Source organism: Diplotaxodon limnothrissa, linkage group LG6, assembly GCF_057381915.1.
Source record: "Diplotaxodon limnothrissa isolate DT_005_m linkage group LG6, D_limnothrissa_male_GT1.1, whole genome shotgun sequence".
Taxonomy (NCBI): domain Eukaryota; kingdom Metazoa; phylum Chordata; class Actinopteri; order Cichliformes; family Cichlidae; genus Diplotaxodon; species Diplotaxodon limnothrissa.
Genome location: NC_140601.1, coordinates 28,452,333 through 28,472,431, shown reverse-complemented (window position 1 = coordinate 28,472,431; position 20,099 = coordinate 28,452,333). Strand labels below are relative to the sequence as shown.

Sequence of the window (20,099 nt, the reverse complement as noted above, 5' to 3'; positions counted from 1 at the left end):
GTGTGTGTGTGTGTGTGTGTGTGTTTACACACACACACACACACACACACACACACACACACACACACACACACACACACACACACACACACACACACTTTCCTCATGTTGTGCATTTTATGGTTGGCAAGGTGTCATCTATCTTAATTGCCCCTTGGGGATAAATAAAGTCTTTTTGACTTTGACTTGACTTTGACTTGATCCAGACATCTCCTTTTTGCTAACTCTTGCTATCAGAGGTTAATCCTTTTACTTCCTGGTGGTTCGTGCCATCTTGAGTTTGCTTCTAATAGATCAAAAAGTCCCACGGTTATGTCTGCAGGAATGTTCCCAGTCTTTATAATGCAGCATGAAGCAATTGTGCGCCTGACTTCAAGGAAAACCAATCAACCAAACAAACCCCCCCCAAAATACTCCCATCAGCCAGGTTAATTTATAACTTACAAAATAAAAATAACAATTACAGTGATTCAGACCTTAGTATCCTTAAAGCTGATTATATGCATGGTGGATTATCCACTAGTGATTCTGAAGACATGCCCAGCAGCACAGGTACAGTTGGTGGCCCATCCAATTCACTTTTTACAGCAGTGTAAATGAAGTAGCCAGGATGCCCTCACCAGTGGAGTACCCGCTTCACCATGTAATTGAAGAAACAAGTATCCAGGGGATATTTATGTTTCATCAGCATTATCATTAATGTTTAGGGGAAAAAAGTTTATTTCTTTTTCCAAGTGGACAAATGCCAAAAATGCTTTTCGTGGGGGAAACTCTCTGTGCTTTCCCTCATTACTGTTTCAACACTCCTCCGGAAGCAGCACTCTGGTACTTATGAAAGATGGTGAAAGGAGGAAATGAGGCAGGAGGTTATTACGTTAACAGACACAGAAAATGAGAAGTAGAGCAGTTAGAAGTAGAAATCAAGTAGAAATCACAGTTCCATTAAACACAGTATTATCATTATAACCAAACAAAACATTAAAATACCAGGCTGCTTAATTTTCCATATAAATATATGATATAATAAAACTTTTAGTTAAGTTGTGTTGTGATGGTTACTTTCCATTTTCAGTGAGGTACAGTGCTCTCTATTTCAAACTAGTATGTGTATATGTGTGACAATATCACATATGCATAAAATAGTGGCTCACATAGCTGACATAGCTCACAAATTGCAGGTCATTGACTATAAGTATAAATAAAATTGCCACATAAACACTGGTGCATTATCACACACAAGCAGCACTTTACATTCTCTTGTGTTTTAATGGAACTTTTAGTGTGTTGAAAGATGCTTTGTCCTTATAAGACACTAAAACATCCCGCACCCTAAAACCACAAAAAATGTTTTCATTGTAAAGTGTTGTTGTAGCTCAGATGCAGGCAGAGAGGTGGGGCAAGGTGCAGTGCCAGCTGGAGCGGCACAATTCCTCATCTTCTCATGACCTACAGCCTTTCATGTGGTAGCAGGCTGGGCCCTTTCATAGATCGGCGACATCACTGGCAGGCTCCACACATAGCCAAAGAAGGAACCAATCTGAGCTGTTGTTTAGAGCTCACTTGTAAATGTCAGGCTCAGCTGCGTTTATTTGTGTAAAGTGTCTGTATGCACAGTGACAACATAATTACGATTATTTATCTTCTCTGAATTCTTTAACTCTATACTTAGGATGACCTGTGGAAAGCAGGATGTTGGCTAAACTTGACTATATAATTAATTCTTTTGATGGGTATGGGTTTGATGGCTTAATAGGTATTGAGAAGGAAGATCAGTATTGACATATCTGTATTCCCTCCACTCTCACAGAGATTTCTAGATTTCTTCACATGGAAAAACAGTGGAAACTTAAACTGTCACACAAGGTTTTGCAATCATTGTTGTTGCACAAATGATCTCATCAAGTTGAGACTTGAGTCTATCACCGCTGCCCCAACAAGTTTATTTTTTCTTTCAAGTGTGTGTTTACAACAGCAGGTATTGCATCATTACTGGGTATTTAGGATTCTCATAATGCATCACAGGGACACAGGCATTCTTCTACCTATGGATTATCATAAACTGACAACCAGGCAGATTACTCGCAGCAATGCACAACAGTATGTGAAAATTTCAGTTGTTTGCTGAGTGTATGTAAACAGAGAAATGAACCATTTGTGTTTCTGAAATCTGAGCAAAACAGTAAACTTTTCACCCCGCAAATTGGCCGCTCTCCCCAAGTTTTTCAGTCTGCAATCTCTTACAAACACATATGCAATAAACGTTGTTGATCGCATGTTGTTTCATGACAGCAAGAAGATAGAGATGAGGGAAGATGCCTGTGGCTATTCTCATTGTCCCACAAATATGGCTTAGTTCCATTAATCTTCAGAGTAAACAATGAGAGCATTAAAAGGCAGTTACTTTTTTATTAATATCAGATTCACCTTCTTCTGCCTTGGCACGCCAACTGAACAGGTGTGTCAACAATTGGAGGGATAGATCTACAAGATTGCAGTTGTTGCAAAAGTTTCTTTTACATCTAGATTTGTTTTTGCTCATAAATTAAGCTGGAGGATGTACGATGATGGCACTTTTTAAAATTGTATTGTACTCATTTTTCTTTTTTTGTTTTTGCTTTAAATTGGTTGACACATCTGAGTCATTTCATTTTAGCTTTACAAGCTAAAGGTTTCATTATCTAAACAAGTAAATGATGAAATTCAGTGATTTTATCTCACAGAATGTAAACATCATCTGTGCACCTCAAATATGCAGGAAGCGCTGCTTGCGGCCGCCGATCTGATTGCATATACAGACTGAGAGATGCAAAATTTATGATGTCGCTGCTGCAGACAGGATGCCACTGTGTTTATTCCAGTTCAGGGAAGTCCATTTATTTATTTTGATTTTCCCTAAGTATGCTGGTAGTAAAAACAGTTAATAAATGGTACTACATTGTTACTACAGATGTCTATGATGGGTTTCTAATCAGATATTTTGTGTCTTGTATTACAGAAAGCTCTATAATTGTCAAAGAGCCTGGTGAGAGCATCGCTTTAAGGTGCTCCTGAAGCAAAGCAATGATGAATATGTTGACTTACATCTGTAGCAGAAGAGTAAAGCAAGAGTCATTGCTATGAAGAATTTCCCAGAAAAAATCATACTAAGTTAGCTTAGCAGTATAAATGAATATTATTGGTTTCCTGCTGTTTTGCCCCTCTTTAATCAAACACCTCATTACATGAGACAAAATGTCAAACATGAACATGTTTAAGCACTAAACAGTGAGTAAATGAATCTGCTAATAGTGTCAAATCTTTCTTGTTATCAATGGCTCGCTGTATTTGTACTTCAGTGAATTCATTATGTGGTATTTGAATGTTGAAGCACAATGACTGCATGCTTGGTTTTGAAAAAGTCTTTAATATAGTGAGTTTTATGACGTCCACACTCCATCAAAAATTATTTATGAAATTACTTATCTATACTTTAGGTATTACTGATAACATCTGCGTTAACTTGGAGGAAGCTCATGCTCCATAAACGTCTCTCGTCGCTCCTTTATTTGCAAGGGGCGTACACAGACTTTTATACTGGATGCCATTAGAGATACAACCCTCACAGAAGAGTGTGCCTTCTCTTGGTGTTGAACTGGGAGTCTTTTGTGTGTTACACAAATGTGTTAAAGACTGACAAATAAAATGTTAAACTTAAAGTTATGAAACTAGTTGGAATATGAAAATCAAATGAATGCATGAACACTTGTGCAGAGCACACTGTGACTATCATATTGGAAGTGTACAAACTGAGCAGAAAATCTGTTTATTACAATAACACACAATGGGGTGGATGGGTGGTTTTATATGTCTGAGCATTTTCATCTGTCATGGATAGCAGAAGGTCCACAGTGAAAAAAATCACAGAATCCAAGAATACACAGTAGCTACAGGAAAGGAGGAATTCAGGGAAAGCTGAGGTTTTACAAGAAGTGAATGAGGAAGACAGGAAGTCAAACAAAAGAGATAGATCAGAAAGACAAAACACACACAGGCAAAACACAAGGACATCAAAAAGAACCCAAACATCAGGAACCAGATAAAAGCCCTGAGTGGAAACAATCACTCAGATATTCACAAGAATGCAAAAACACATACAATCAAACTCACGAGCTATATCATTACAGATCTGACACAGTTCAAGTATGAATAAATGTGTTAATTAGATATTGAAAAAAAATACCAAAAAGAAATCACAAGAAGAAAGTCATGGTGATGACTGGTTTTGTGACCCTATTAAAAAAGCAATGAATGATTTTAACAGTGGTAAACATTAGTGTTTGTAATGAGATGCACACAAAATCAAATAAAAGACAAACTGTTTTTTTTTTACTGAAATGTTTAACAAGTGCCTCTCTTTTTTCTTTTATTCTTTTTACTGACTTCATGACTTTAGTTTAAAGCACTTTTCTAACTGCTAGAAACTATAAAAGGTAAAAATGTTTTTCAATTTTTGAATTCAATTTTATTTATACAAATCACAGCAACAGTCGTCTCAAGGCACATTATACTGTAAGGTAGACCCTACAATAATACATATCACAGTTTAACCTTACTTTCAAATGTTCTTCTTTACAAAACTCCTTTTCCAGTAAAAGGCGGGAGGTGTATGTGAGGTATATGCTACACCACTGTCATTAGAAAAACTTCCACACAATAATAAGAAAAACAAACACTGCGGTGCCCTCCCATGGTTTAGTCTCAAAACACAATGAGTTCATATGGGAGTGCTGTGAGTTGACATAGTTCACCTGTAAGGTCATAAAAGCTGGCCCAGGTACTTACACTTACTTTCCAACAGCTGATCTCTAACCTGTTTATGTTTTTTTAAGCTTACACCCACCAAACCTGTTACAGCGGCATCCAAATTCACTGATTTCAACACTAGTTTTTAGCTTTTAATTTATTGTTTATTTTATGCTGTCGATCTGTTGTAAGTTAATGCCAGACTGTTACATTTGTATCAATATATAAAATGTATTAATATCAATAAGGTTTTATTACTTAAAATAAAACCTTTACTGGTCAGAAAAAAAAATATGGATTTACTTACCTGGATGATTGAGCATGCATCAAGACTTAATTATGGAGTATTTACACTTTAATAGGGTGAGGCGTAAATGTGGGTCTTTAGAGTGATTCTAAATGAAAGAGGTTGCTGTAAATGTCAGTAATGTCAAATTCATCAGAAATTGTTGTGTAGTATCTGATATTGCTTGGACTTGTAGTTCAGGGAGTGAACAAAAGTTGTTGTTTTTTTCAGATGAAGTAGATTCTGTTCATCTGGACGTTGCGTTTTCACAGGGGGAAGAGTTTCGTCACTCATGGCGACTTCCTCAGTCTGGTTTCCAGTTTAGGTTTCTACTGAAACTAGCACCACTGACAAACAATGGGTCACTGCCAGTCTTCTGTTACAGAAGAGTTGAAACTGAAATGTTTTATCTTTTCTATTCAAACCGTCTGGCCGACTCTTTGTAAAATTAACAAATACAGCTGGTGTCCAGAAACGTCGCTCCAGTATTTTTAGTACAAACGTATTGTAGAATAAAGCATTGTTCTCCATATAGATTACAAACACTAAACTTGTGTGATGTTTCCTGTGTGGTCATCAGTGTTGTTTTGGCGACTGATCATCAAAACCTTTAGAAGCTGTGGTATAAACTTGAGTAAACATTTAGCTCCAGCATTACCAGTATTGTTCATAGGTCTGTTCGTGCATCATGATAACATCAGACATCAGGACGTGTGAAAACAACAAGAAGATGATGGGTGTGTGTACTATTTTGTATAACTTATCTATATAATGGCATAATAGTTTTGTAGCGGCGTTTAAAATTATACTTCTGCACTGCAAGTCTTACAGTCATGTCAACAATTTTTAAATATTTTGCTAATGTATCTGTAAAATTGTAAAACTGAGGAATAATATAGAGATTTTAATACAATTTTAATAGTGCCCCAGAATGAAGAAAGTATGACTAAACAGGGCTTCAATCTTTGTTTTGTTTTTTTCTCCTGCACAGTGAAAGCTAGAGAAGTGGCTCCTGGCAGTTTTAGTTTTAACCAGAAGAGAGCAGGATTTGACAGTATTTCTACTGCAACACAATTTGTATGCATTGAGAAACAAACAAGACAAACCTTACGGCAGGATCACTAAAATAGTTTATAAATAGCTGGGTCTGACTGCACGCAAAAAATTTTTTTCCCAATCTGGAAAATGTTCAGGTGTGTGTATGTTTGCCTGTGGTGAATTCAGTTGACTGGACATGATAGAAAAGGTATATTTGGAAGAAAATGATTAAGACACGAAGAGATATATGAAAATAGTGCTGTAGAGCTTTCCCACATAGCAAAATTGGTATGGCCCGGATCTGGCCCACATACCGCAAAGAATGACGACCCTTTTGTGGCCCACACATGGGCCAGAACAAGGCCAGTTGCAGACACACAGGTGGTGCTGTGCTGGTGTGGATTACCTCTGGCAAAACTGATCTGGGCCACCATTCTTTGTGGTATGAGGGCCATGTGTAAGATTTGTGCAGCCATGGGCCAGTTGCAGATTGCTCAAAGTGCTCTATACAACATGCTACATTCACCCAATCACACACTTTCTCTAAATCGAGTGCTTCCTAACTTCATACTCTTGACATGCAGACTAGAGGTTGGCTACCATAGCAGTGTAGTATTGCAACATGGCATTTGTGTCTTCTAACTAAAATAGACACCGGCCAGTCAGAAAATGCCAGCTTGATGCCAGATCCGGGCGGGACCTGTTTTCTATGAGCCTGGGCCACATAAACCAAACCACAATCGAGCCAGATATGGCATCCCATCATATAGACAGTGCCATCTATGCCAGGCCTGCCCCATATCTGGATGGCATACGTCTTAAAATGCCAGAAGGCAGCCAGCAGTGCCAGCTTGATACCAGATCCAGGCCAGACCTGCTTGCTATGTTGGTTGCTATTGTTGTGGAGTTAAAGACTAAAAACCCAAACAAACAAACTTTACTAAACCTTAAAACCCCACACTAAAAAAACAGGCCATGTTGGATTTACTTCATTCAATAGTGGACATTGGTTGCACATAATTATTTTGCTTTGGCAGAAACTTAAACAACTGAGTTAAATCAACACAACTTTTTTATATTCAATAAACCTGTGCATTTTGTGTTGATAAAACGCGATTGAAACATGTTTAGATGAAGTAAGGTGAGCTTTTGGAATATTTTAATCCTTCGCAATTTTGTCATTTTATTTCAACACTATTCAATAACTTTTACCCCAATACTACTTGGTCACTTAAATGCTAAAGTCTAGAGTCTGGTTAACATAAGAACTGAATGATGACTACCATCCTCCTTTCTCTATCCGGATTGCAGGGGGGCTGGTGTATAAACCTGAAGTGATGGGGTAAGAGGCAGGGTACACCCTGGACAGCTCACCAGTCTATCACATAGAGACAAACAATCATTTGCACTTACATTCACAGATAATTTAGAATCACAAATTAACTTAACTCTAACACCTGAATGACTTTTAACTATAACAGGAAACCAGAATACCCAGAGAGAACACACTGCAAACTAGCCAGATTGTGCATGTAAACCCAGGACCTTCTTGCTGTGAGGCAACAGCACTAACCACCATGCAATAGCGACCAATAGCGATAGCATACATGTGGTGTGTGTGTAGCTGTCCGCCTTATAACTTCAGTGATTTTCCTGCAGTTTGAAATCTTGTGCGATCTTGTGAATTTCACGATTCCAGCAACTAAGCACTCTTACTAGATTGTATCATGTCATCTCAACAAGAACAAATTAAGTTGTTGAATTCCATACAGATCCTACATGATTTAATTATGTTCAAGATAGAAACATGAAATTTTTGTGTTCAAATTACAAGGTAGACTTTTTAAATGTAGCAACCACTCAATTTACTTTTTTCGGTATACCGAAAAAAGTAGAGGTGGCTGTGTGGTGGATTTTTGTATGATATGTATAACTATGTAACTATATACACTATATATCTATGTGCACTGAACATATATATTTTAACTTTCACGTAGAGTCTTAAGCACAAGACATTTTGCTTCACCGAGGTTTATTAAGGTGGTACAGTAACAGGGCAGTTAATGTAAGGGGAGAGTTCTCCTGAATAATTTACTCTCCGGTAACTAACCTTCCCCAATACACACTCAACGTCTATCATGCAGCACAACCAAAACAGTAACATTGTAACAGAGATCCTGAACGCATCACGATAAAATATCATACGATATAATCACACACACACACACACACACACACACACACACACACACACACACACACACACACACACGCGCGCACAGATACTTTGAACTACACTGAAGTCTAACCTATGTCGTTATAAGATTATATATTATAAGATTGTGCCACTTGCTGTGTAAGATTTAATAATTAGGATTAATGTGCGATGTTTGGTGAATATGTGCCCCAGTGTGGTTGTCAAACCAGGGCCAAATGAAACTTGCTCTTGTTGAGTATTCATAAAGCTGTTGTGTTGCATGTGTAGTTCATTGTAAATAATTGTACTTTGTGTGAAGTAGTTTCAATAAAACAGAAAAGAATAGTATATTTATTTGTTTGTTTTTCATTCTTGATCTGTTCACATGTACTTAGCAAGTACATAAAAATGAAATGCAAACTATTTACATGGCAACACACAGCTGGCATCAATCTTGAACCAAAAAATGAAACATTACAGGTTATTTGGAGCAGCACGTTGTTTGGAGAAGTATTTCCAAACAAGTTCAGGAAGGCACACTTTAAGAAAGAAGTCTTGTGCTTGCTTTAAATGCGGTTCCCAGAAATCCGAAGATGCGTATCACAGCAAGGTCTCTCTGTGTCCACACAACGAGGTCACAGTGGTTGCCGCCGGTAACAAAGATTTGTGTTTGTACCTGACAGTAGTATGGGTGCACCCGCTTCAACTGAAGACCATTAGCAGCTACCTCCAAGCAAAAGTCTTTGTCCTGTGCAGCCAATGCCTCCTTAATGCTGTCCGTTCATTGTTTAAAAGGACACTTTATCTCCAGACACCCCTTACCACAACAGTCACATATTGTGAGTCCGTCTGGAGATGCTCCGACTTCCGGAAAATTGGTGTTCACACAGAAACCACATAACCGAACCTGCAGATTGTGGTGATGCGATGCCATTATCTCGTTGTAGGTCCTTTCTGGGTAACACACACAATTCACAACACTATGGGCTGGAGTGTCCAAACTTGTAGCAAAACAGCATGCATAGCCGAAGCTGTGATTCTCCCTGCACGCCAGCGAAACCATGCAGGGGTCATGTGCTGCGATCTAGTCTGTGCTTCAATTTCTTCAATGTGGGTGACTGTGTAGTGTAGTTGGTGTAATAGTTTTCTATTCCACACAAACTCACTGCTTTGCTGTGGTCCTGCAGTGTATCCAGTAATGCTGAAAAATCCTCCAGCGTTGCAATAGGAATCTGCCTTTTTTGCGATCGCCTCCTTTTGCCTCTCGATGCAGAGGGTGTGTTTATGATTTCATCAAGACCAAGTTTTTGGGCAGCTGCTGAGGAGAAGTCAATGTTATGTGCAACCTCCGGCTGTATCTTGGTCATATTTCCGGGCAATACCCAATATGCAGGCTCGTCTGTTACAGTTCTGGTGCCTCTGATACGCACTGTAGACTCGACTTTAAACAAAAGAGCAGCGACATGGGTGCAGGTCTCTGCAACTCCGGCCATGCATGTGCAGTGAGCAGCCTCAACCCTCCCATTGGTGCTCACAATGACCCATGGCTGTAATGCAGTTTCATTCAGTCGTTGTGAGTGCAGTACCTGAAACACACAAAAGCCACTTTTAATAAAAGGTCTGTAATTAACCAAGGCTAATATAGATGGGTTGGCTGTACGTGCAAATCAAAAACTGTAACAAGGAAGTTGTTTAGAAAGTTATCAAGTTCAAACCGACTTACCTTTGTCTTAACGACAACATTTTTAAGCGTGGAGGCTTAAAGATGGACAAATCTTGCACCCGGCCTTTTGTGAATTGGATGTGGGCCTCCAGGGATTTATAATTCTTAAACTGGTTTGCTGTGTATGCGCTGACTCCACAGACAAGGTATGCGAAGATATCGGGATAGGACAACGGCGGTAGGTCGTCTGGGTTTCCACTCCACTTCCTTATTTCATACGGGTCCACATTACCGGTGCACGCAATTTTTTCAAAGCACCGCTTCTTGACGTCTTGGCGCAATCGGTCGCGATACAGCCCTTTGTCTTTTGCGCTGATTTTGAGCATGGTTCTGGCAGTCCCGATTTCAACACTCCAACACTGTGCGCTTGTTTTGCTTTCTGGCCTACTGACATGGCACCGCAATCCCACAAGGCACTGCGGCGTGACGTTGGGTTTGACAACCACACTGGGGCACATAGTCACCAAAACACAGCAAACCTTAATAATCTTATCAAGCAGTGTTGTGTTTATTTCTGCTCTGCCCTGTTCATTGCACACACAATAATTCGTCTGCCCTATAGCTTCCGTGATGCTGTCTGTCCGATCACCACTGTCCACATTTGCAGCTGGTACCTCAACCTCCATTTGTCCAACACAACTGCTGTCCACTGCCTCCATGACATTGTGATTTTTATTGTTGGCCTTCTGTCAGATCTTCATCGATCACTTCTGCACGGGGCACACCTTCAGACTCTGCAGCTGCATAACGAAAGCCTGTAAGATAAAATTAGTGCATACACATGAGGTAAATGTACACCAATATTCCAATGACAGGTGTGTGATTCATCTGGAAGTTATGTGCGGATTAGTGTACAATGATAGCAATTTAGTATGTTTTTAGAGGCCCATGTGCAGTGTTGGTGCCCAGTCTGGATTTGTTACATCCATTTCATATGCTGCTTTGCCTGCAATAATGCCAAATCATAAGCTACTCAGTCAACATGTCGACATGACGTGGTTCTGCAGCATCACAAATTAGCATGTTTTATCTCATTATCTATGACTTCAGCGCATTGCAAATAACACTAAAAGCCTTTTAATAGTGATATGAATTAATTTAGAACTCACCAGAAAGAAAATGCCGTGAGCAAACCAACAAAAAGGTGTGGATTGCAGAGAACTCGATATCTGCTTGTCTCACCGCTGCAATCCAAGCCTGATGTCTTTGTTTAGTAATATCGGATACATGGGATCCCTCACGTTGCCTCCAGGATGGAAAACGATGAAAAGAGAGCCCGTTATCCAGCTTCTTGCCTTCACGATCGTGTGATCTAACGTTGCAACCGACAACAAAACACGTACGAACCATAGCTGAAGCTGTATCCTGTGTCTGGCCTACTGTCATGGCGGAGGGGGGCGTGGCCCACCTCCCGTGACATCACGCCCAAAGCCCTATAAGTGGACCAGAGGACACCCCCAGCACTTTTTCCCCCTCTGCTGTTTCTCTCTGTCCATCTCTGTGTTGCTCTACTGTCTGTGCTTAAGGCTGTACACCCCGGGGTTTTGCTTTGCTTGCTTTCTGCTATGTAATTCTCTTGCTAAATGTCTGTATGTATTTTTCCTGCTGTTCATATGATTCAGTGTATTAAACTCTGTTCCAAGAATTCTACTCTTTTCCAGGGCATCTTTTTGAGTGTCTTGACTTTAATTGCGACCACAGCTGCTCAACTGAGATGGATGCCTTCCTCAAACCACAATCCAAAGCGCGCAAGACTGAAATCCTCATTTAACATTGCTATATTATTGACTTACTTCACTCGAACATGATATGGAAAATTTAATCTACCCTCTCTGCATATCATGTAATTTCTACACTATATAGTTACACTTAACTTTAAAGCATGAGGCAATTGTGTTAAATATGCTTACATAAATCCAAGAGATGGCCAATCCCTTTTTTCAGTGCAGATCAGAGGCCCAGGACCATGACGAGTATCTTTTTATTCATTGAAACCTTTTTTTTGCACATCCAGTCAGATTTCCATGTGTCCATGAGTCATATCACTTTAAACAGTTGTTTAGAATTGGTGTTTAAAGAGGTGGAAGTATTATTACTTAAGCAATGTGTTTCAGTCTGTTGCCTTCGTCAGGCACATGTTTTAGTTATACTCTATAATCTATATAACGTAATGTGACTGAATGCAATTATTTTTTTGGAAGAAACATTTTTCAAAGCAGGTATGTTCATTTGTCTTTGTTGGTAAAGTGCAGGAGTTGATACTTTCTTTATTGGATTTCCACCGTCAGAACAACTTGAACTGTACACGAGACATTCAATAGTCACAGGAATTTACCTTTTTTTATTTATTGCAGTGATTTTCACTTATTCATGTGTTAAGTTCCATGAAGTATAACCAAGCTAAATTTTCTTTGTGCATAGTAATAATGCCAATTAAAACTACTGCTAAAGATCTGACCGGTGGGGCTCTTTTTGATGTCTGAAACGTGTGGGTCATTTCATTTAAAGAAGTTATTCACACTTCCGTACAATCTTTTTTTTCTCATGTATACATTTTTATTTTTGTATTAGTCTTTAAAAGCTAGAGCTAATGTCACTGTCCAAGTCAGTATTATCATTGTATCAGTATCATCATAATAGTAAAGAGTTTCTTTTGTCACAGGATGTCGCACATCGTCACTCCACATCAAACAGGCAGGAAACCATTGGTGTGTGACCTCTTTTTGTGTCTACACAGAGTATGAGAAAAAAAAAAGTCAGTTTACGCTGTCACTTCTGCAAAGATGACACGACTCTACTGGGCCATGTTATTGATCGGGTTTTGTTCCAGTTCAGGTACGTCCACATCATTTTCTTAAAATATTTTATTGTTTTAATGCAGCTGAAATCTGCTTGCAACAATATTTACATAACTAATTTAGAAGGATAGCTTCAATGAGTGATTTACGTCACGTTGATGTTTGCTGTGCGTCTCTAGTGCAGATGTCTCTGTTTTATTCTGTATTTGTCCATCATCTAATCAAACATGTTGCCTCTTCTATAACAGAGAGCACTATAATCATCAGAGAGCCTGGTGAGAGCATCACTTTGAAGTGCTCATCAGAAGGATGCCCCCAAAACAATGATGGATATGCTGGGATGTATCTGTATCATAACTTTATTGAACAGAAAGAGGTGTATTTCTATGGTAACTATGCCAACAGCAAAATCATGGAGCGACCACGATACGAAGGCAGGATTGAGTCAAACGGCGCTCCCATGAACCACAACATCACCATCAGCAACTTGACCGTGGATGATTCTGGTGTCTACACTTGTGTCTACAAAGAATCCGCTGACAAAGGTGTCAACTGCAATGTCTACACAGTTTTCGTGAGAGGTGAGTTTCTTTTCTTCCTTGTTAAAAATTCTGCGACCTTGTTCTGCAGCTCACAAGCCTGTAGAATCAGCCAAGGACAGTGGACTGCATGCAGTATTTAGAGAGTCAAGATCTGACCCTTACTTTTTGGCCCCAAATCTGCTTCTATCTTGATGAATATATGATAAATTACAGAAATATATGAGAACAGAATGAGGTGTATTTTTATAGCAATCATATCAGTGGCAAGATATGAAGGCAAGATTGAGACTGAAGGAACCTCTATGAACCATAGCATCACAATAACCAGTCTGACTGTGGATCATTCTGGTGTCTTCACTTGTGTCTACAAAAAATCATTTGACCATAGAGTCGTGCAGCGTCTACACCGTTTTCATACGTGTGTTTTCTTCTTGTTAAAAACGCCACAATCTTGTCCAGTGACTCACAAAAGAGTTGGCCAAGTGCAGTGCAGTGCATACCCTGTACCTGTTACATATTTAATAGATAACCCTTACCTTTTGACTTTTTGAGAAAATGCAGAAACATGTATGAAAAAGCAACAATTTAATTAATCTACTTGTTTTTGTTTTTTTACCTATACAGTCATGATGTTACAGCTAAATGGGTCTTTTGGTTTTTGGCAGAGGTAGCACTATATATAAACACTGTTTATTAAAAAGCCTAATCACTATATTAACACAACAGTGGCTAGATTTAGCTCTTTGACTTATGTAAAATACAGTTGTTTGCTTTTAATATAGTTAATTTTCTACAAAATTTTAAATGAACTGAAACATCATACACAAGTACATTTACATCTCTTCTTGTCTATGTGATACATACAAGGGAGTTTTAGTTTATATGCTCTCTCCTTTAGGTTTATCAGGAATTGCAAATTTACTCTTAGTGAGTGGTCTGCAAGCTAAAGAAATTCCACGAATGTAATAATTATAGCAAATCTTTTGTGCAGCTGCAAGACAACAACACATTTGTTTTCCTTTATTCTCACAGAAGTGGCACCATGCCTGGGACAAGATGACCTTCCCACCTCGGTGTTAGTTGTCATTACCTGCACGTACCTTAGCGTGCTGTTAATCATAATCTTTATCCTACTGATAGTCCACAGGGTGAGTTGACTTGATTACATAGCTGTCCTATATTGTATTTTAAAAAACAAGAACATGCCCTTATATGGGGACAGTGAGTTTATTTTTACTGCATCAGAAAAGAGTTTAAGGTGCAAAAAAGTCACAAAAGTAATGTCCCCATGAGAGAACACAGAGTCTCAAGGAGTTAAAATGTTTTTACAGTATGCAAGATAATCTATTCCAGTTCTGCAAGCTATGACACACTGCCTTTCTGTCTGTAGAGTTTCACAACACTTTGATGTAACTGCTGTGACCGTGATAGATGTTGTTGTGCTGAGAGACTGATAACATCTAAAACCACCACTTTATATATACTCCTTGTTCTGTTGCTTCTTGGAAGACTATAAACTATTCACACTTTGGCACAGGTTATATAACAGATGAATTATTAATAACATTATGACTTACTTTCCCCTTTGACATACATACTACCGACAGGTGAAACAAAGGAAGAGCTGCAGAAGATTATCCAGGAGTTCGCAGCAAGAACCAGATGATTATGTGTATGAAGTTATGACCAAGAACAGCCTCTACACTTTGGCAACTTCACCGCAGCAATCTTAAAGTCCTTATGAGTTTTCTTAGAATTACAGTATAATTATTGTGGTTAACAATAGAATTTAGGAATCTGATTGTGTCTTATTGATTTTGTTAATAATGGTTAATGGTTTGCCTGGACTCATGGACCATATCAATCATGCTCCATAAAGTCTCATTAAAAATTAAAGTTTAAAAGTTATTAAACTCTCAGAAATGAATGAAAGCCATGCAGGAGGCACAGTGACTGTCCCACAGGAAGTATGCAAACTGATCACCAAAGCTATTTATTACTTTATCTATAGAATTTATATTACTGTGGAGCACAACATTTGCACAATAAAGCTTACTGATTTGTTCAATTCCAACATGAATGCAATTGGTGAGTGTTTCTGGCTTCTTTACTGCAATATAGGGCAAACATTTTTGAGGTTTGTGGGGGAGGGATGGATGAGATGTGAGCAGAAACCAACTAAGAAGACGGGCAGGAGCAGATGGGTAAATGGTTTACATGACTAACTGCAGATTTTGCACGATATATTATTACAGACAATTATTTTTTTTTTACCATAAAAAGGTGTATAAAACAAATAAATGTACAATAAAAAAACATGCTTTTTTCCAAGTAAATATATATTTCTAAAGGTGCTATTGATGTGAAAGTCTCACTAGGTTTCAGTAACAATCCATACAATCCACAAAATAAGAAATCAAACCACTAATGTGCAATAATGAGAAATCACAGAGAAAAAGTATTGAAAATGCTTAATGAAATGTATTTAACATTTCATACAAAAACCTTGTTGGCTGTATGGAGAACCACGCATTGCTCTGGTTTGATTGTGGTTCATTTGTCCACACAAAAGTTTTGTGGGCCCTCTGAGCTTTAGTTCTTTACATTTTCAGCTGGATTCAGGTCAGGTGATTGGCTCGGCTATTCTAGCAAACTTTATTTTCTTTTTCTGAAACCACCTGAGAGTTTCCTTGGCTGTGTGTTTCTCATCATTGTTTTGCTGAAACATCCACCCCCATTTCATCTTCGTCATCCTGGTTGATGGCAGCAGATTGTTATCAAGAATGTCTCGGTACATTTTTCCATTCATTCTTCCTTTAATTATATGAAGTGTGCCAGTGTCGTCATGCTGGAAAACAGCCCCACACTGTGATAATCCCACCTCAAACCTCACTCTTGGTGTAGTATTTTTGGGGTGATATGCAGTGCCTATTGACCTACAAACCTGGTGTGTATTATGGCATTCAAAGACTTAGATTTTGGTCTGATCTGACTTTCAGCTTCTGTAAATGTTGTTCAGTTGCTGATTCATGTATTCGTATTTATGTTTTTGTGTTACAAATGCTTATAAATTCTCATATTTTCTCCCCCTCCCTTTTTAAAAAATTGTCATACTACAACTATAATGTCATAATTGAATTAACAGTAATAAAAATTCATAAATAAACAGATAAAAGAAACACACACAAGAGGAGCCTGTAGAAAACTTATAGAGCTCCCCTTGTAAAAACAAAATATGATGGCACAACAGTGCATTCAGATCATAACTCTGATTGCAAAAGCTGTCAGACATGACAGGATTTTAAAACAAAAAAACAACAAAAAAACAGATCATTCTGAGATGGAAATCATGGCTCAGGATGCTGAGGAAATGGCTGAGCGTCAGTCTTCACTGGATCATTGCACTAGTGTTTCCCAGCTCTTTGACACTGTGAATGTTGTTCCCTTGCCTGTGAAAGAGTTTCTTACCTGCTTTTGCGGTGCAGGGGTTTGCCTGAAACCTTAAAACCCATGGACACGTAGTTGTGAGCAGCCTCTTGTCTTGAAGTGAGCATTTGGATTTGAATTTTTTTGGATACTGTGGAGAGTCTAAAAGGAGACTGGGACTGTCACTGTTTTTCATTTGGATGTTATTGAAAATTCACTGTAAATGCATTGAACTCTGACCCGGAGTCCACATTTGAGTCCTGCATTTGAGTTCTGCCTGTTCCTAGAACCTCGGCAGAGAATCTGTGGTATAAACTTCATGTGTTTGTTAAAGCAACTGCACACATTCAGAGAGTACAGTGTAAAATTATGATATTATTTTATGCCATGTTATACCCCTAATTAAAGATTGTGAATTATTATGTAGTTTTAGTTTGCATTATTCTCCTGAATTAGAAGAAGCTGATAACTATTGCATTAGTTAAACTGATTTGCATTACATTAAATTGCTGACTTGTTGTGAATGAATGATATTGTTTTATGATGCATTATATTGCTGAGTTATAAGAAATACTGTTCGCAGAAGGTTATTGTCTAATTTGTCTGAGTAGAAGAGAACAGAGTGTGCTGGAGTTTTCTGCCCCATTTCAGCAGGAGCAGATAAACAGGGAGCCAAGGTCGTAGCTTAGGCGCTGTGTGAGAGAGAGCATGTGAATGTTTAGGCTTTTTATGATAAGGTGGAGGCACCAGAGGTTATAAAAGTTTGAGCAATGCTCCACCATTTTGAGATTTTTAGGCTGTCTGCATCAGTGTCCATCTCCCACGTGTGTGATCATTAAATCATCGTTTGACTCAACCCGGCCGGACCAGTGTTGTTATTGTGGTTTTTTCTCTTGTCTCCATCCCCAATATTTTGAACCTTAACAGCTTGGGGGCTCGTCCTGTGGTATTGGGGTGGAATTTAAAAGTTTGGACGGTCCGAGGTTGTCGAACGGACAGGCACGAGCCAGTGGTCTGATTTGAGTGGACAAAAGCCGGCTTATCTAAAGGTAAGGCACTACCTGTTGAATTATTTCCAAAATGTGCCAAATTGGATATGACTAAATTAAAGTCTACTCACTGAAATTACTGGTAGAGTGTCTGTTTTGATTTTGATGAGAATCACCGTGTGTTATGCAGTTAAAGTTGCTTAAGAATGTTTAATGAAGTTGAAGAAATATGAAACTGTTCTGGAGGTAACAGATATAATGTTGGGTTTGAGTCCCTGGATATTGAGCTGAAGGCTCAGGTAGTTTGGTAGGGAAATTAGGACAGAAACTGTTCTGGAGGAAACAGAGACTGGTTAATAGTTTTACAAATTAGGTCAGAAACTGTTCTGGAGGTAACAGATACTGTTTAATTGATATGTTAAAATTTGTCAAAATTGTTTAGGTGAAAATTGTTATAGGACGGCACTGGAAGATGCTAAGAAGCACATAGCCCGGAGGTTACGCTCCCTCCTGGCCGTGGACGCGCGGTCTTGACCTGTCGGCGAACAGGGGTAGTTCAGTTTGGCTTTAACTGTGGGGTACAGGGCATCCCGAAATAAGCTAGGAGTTAGAATCTCCTCACCGTTTAAATGGTGTGATGTGCTTTTTTGGACACAGTTAAATTGAGTTAGGGATTTTAGAAATCAGGCCATAGGCTGTTCTGGAGGAAACAGATACTGGTTAATTGATTACAAAAAAGTTAACTTTCTTCGGTTGGACCCGTTATGATAAATTTGTCGAAATTGTTTAGGTTCTTTAGAAATCAGGCCATAGGCTGTTCTGGAGGAAACAGATACTGGTTAATTGATTACAAAAAAGTGAAGCTTTCTTCGGTTGGACCCGTTAACTTAAATTTGTCGAAATTTGTTAGGTGCTGAATCTGTCAGGCCTGTCAGTGATTGTAAATATAAGACGTCTTTGTAATATAAAATAGAACAGTTTTGTCTGAGCTTTGTGTGACCCTGTGTGTGACGACAGCGCACTGCAGCGCTGCGAGCTATTTTTAGACGGTGTGTGAACATGCAAATGAGCTGTGACGCGCACAGAGGACTTTGCTTCCTGTTTAGCGTGTTTTTGAGTTTTATAATTTTGATTTGCAAACAATGATACATGCCTGTAAGTAAAACGCTGATTTTGCTGATTATGATACTACAAATAAGGTGTTGAATGACTAGGGTGTGAATGATGTTGGAGTTTAAAGCGGAAACTCAGAGAGGAGTGTGTTGGGAGACTGGCATGTAGTCTGCAGTGCAAAGGTGGGCGTCTTGCCTGCTAGTCTATTTAACAGTGATGAAAATGATATTAAATAAATCTCTCAGTGTGTTGATACAGGTGGCTATGGGGCTGGACCAACTGCCCCCACAAGCACGGCGGCCGAAGCAAAATTATAGTAATGGACACAAAATCAGCAAGAATCAGCAGCTGTGGAAAAGACAGCAGCTAGCAGAGAATTAAAGGAGAAATTAAGAGAAGTTTTACACATAAAATTGCGGCCAACAGACTTGTGGAGGTTGGGAAGGCGCCTGGAGCATCACAACAAGAAGGTGAAACAAAAACACACACAAGCAGAGAAATGTGAGAGAGAGGCACGTGCTAGAGAAATGCCTCGTTTGAGGAAAAACGTTAAATTAGCCCATCTACAAACGCACATACACGCAATGAAGAAACAGCTTACACCCATGAACATGTGAAGATTTTCCAGCAAGTTTAAAGCAGTGAAACTTAACATACACCCGCCGTTACACAATAAAGTTTATCCACTACTAACAAATAAACCCTCTGGGTTGCAGGACAACAATTTAACTTCAAAAAAAAAAAAAAAAATCACAACCAGTGATAACACGACAAATTTAGTGGTTAATAAAAGTCAAACTGTGACATGTTTTCTTCTGATTGATTAATACAAGTGATTACTGAATGAAAGAAAATTCCATTTTTGTGCTGTAAACATGATCTTAAGAATTTTAACATGTACCTGTGTTGTCCTGTCAGCTTGGTGAGTTATGAGAGGATTATATGGTGAGAAAAAACAAAAAAAAAAAGGGGGAGAGAAGGCTGACACAGGGCCTGGTCCCGTTGTTTTTCCCCTCTCTGAGTAACACAGCCAATACAACATGATTTTCCTGTTCGTTTGTTTTTGTTTTTGTTTTTGTTTTGTTTTTTCTCTTTATGCTTGATTACAGGCTGCTTTGTCGGCCCGGAAAAGCCGAGGCTGACCCTGGACTCCTGCTCTCCCCTCTACCATCTTTGCTCTCTCCTCTACCATCTTTGATGTGACC

At 38.8% G+C, this 20,099-nt stretch overlaps 1 protein-coding gene across 1 annotated transcript; it reads left to right on the top strand.

Annotated features, from left to right (window-relative positions):
• Window positions 1-12,809: 12,809 nt before the first annotated feature.
• LOC146630771 (uncharacterized) lies at window positions 12,810-15,099 on the top strand. Its single transcript, XM_085356086.1, has 4 exons — window positions 12,810-12,861; window positions 13,073-13,405; window positions 14,399-14,514; window positions 14,974-15,099. The coding sequence occupies exons 1-4, from the start codon at window positions 12,810-12,812 to the stop codon at window positions 15,097-15,099; spliced, it is 627 nt and encodes a 208-aa protein (XP_085212212.1).
• Window positions 15,100-20,099: the final 5,000 nt, after the last annotated feature.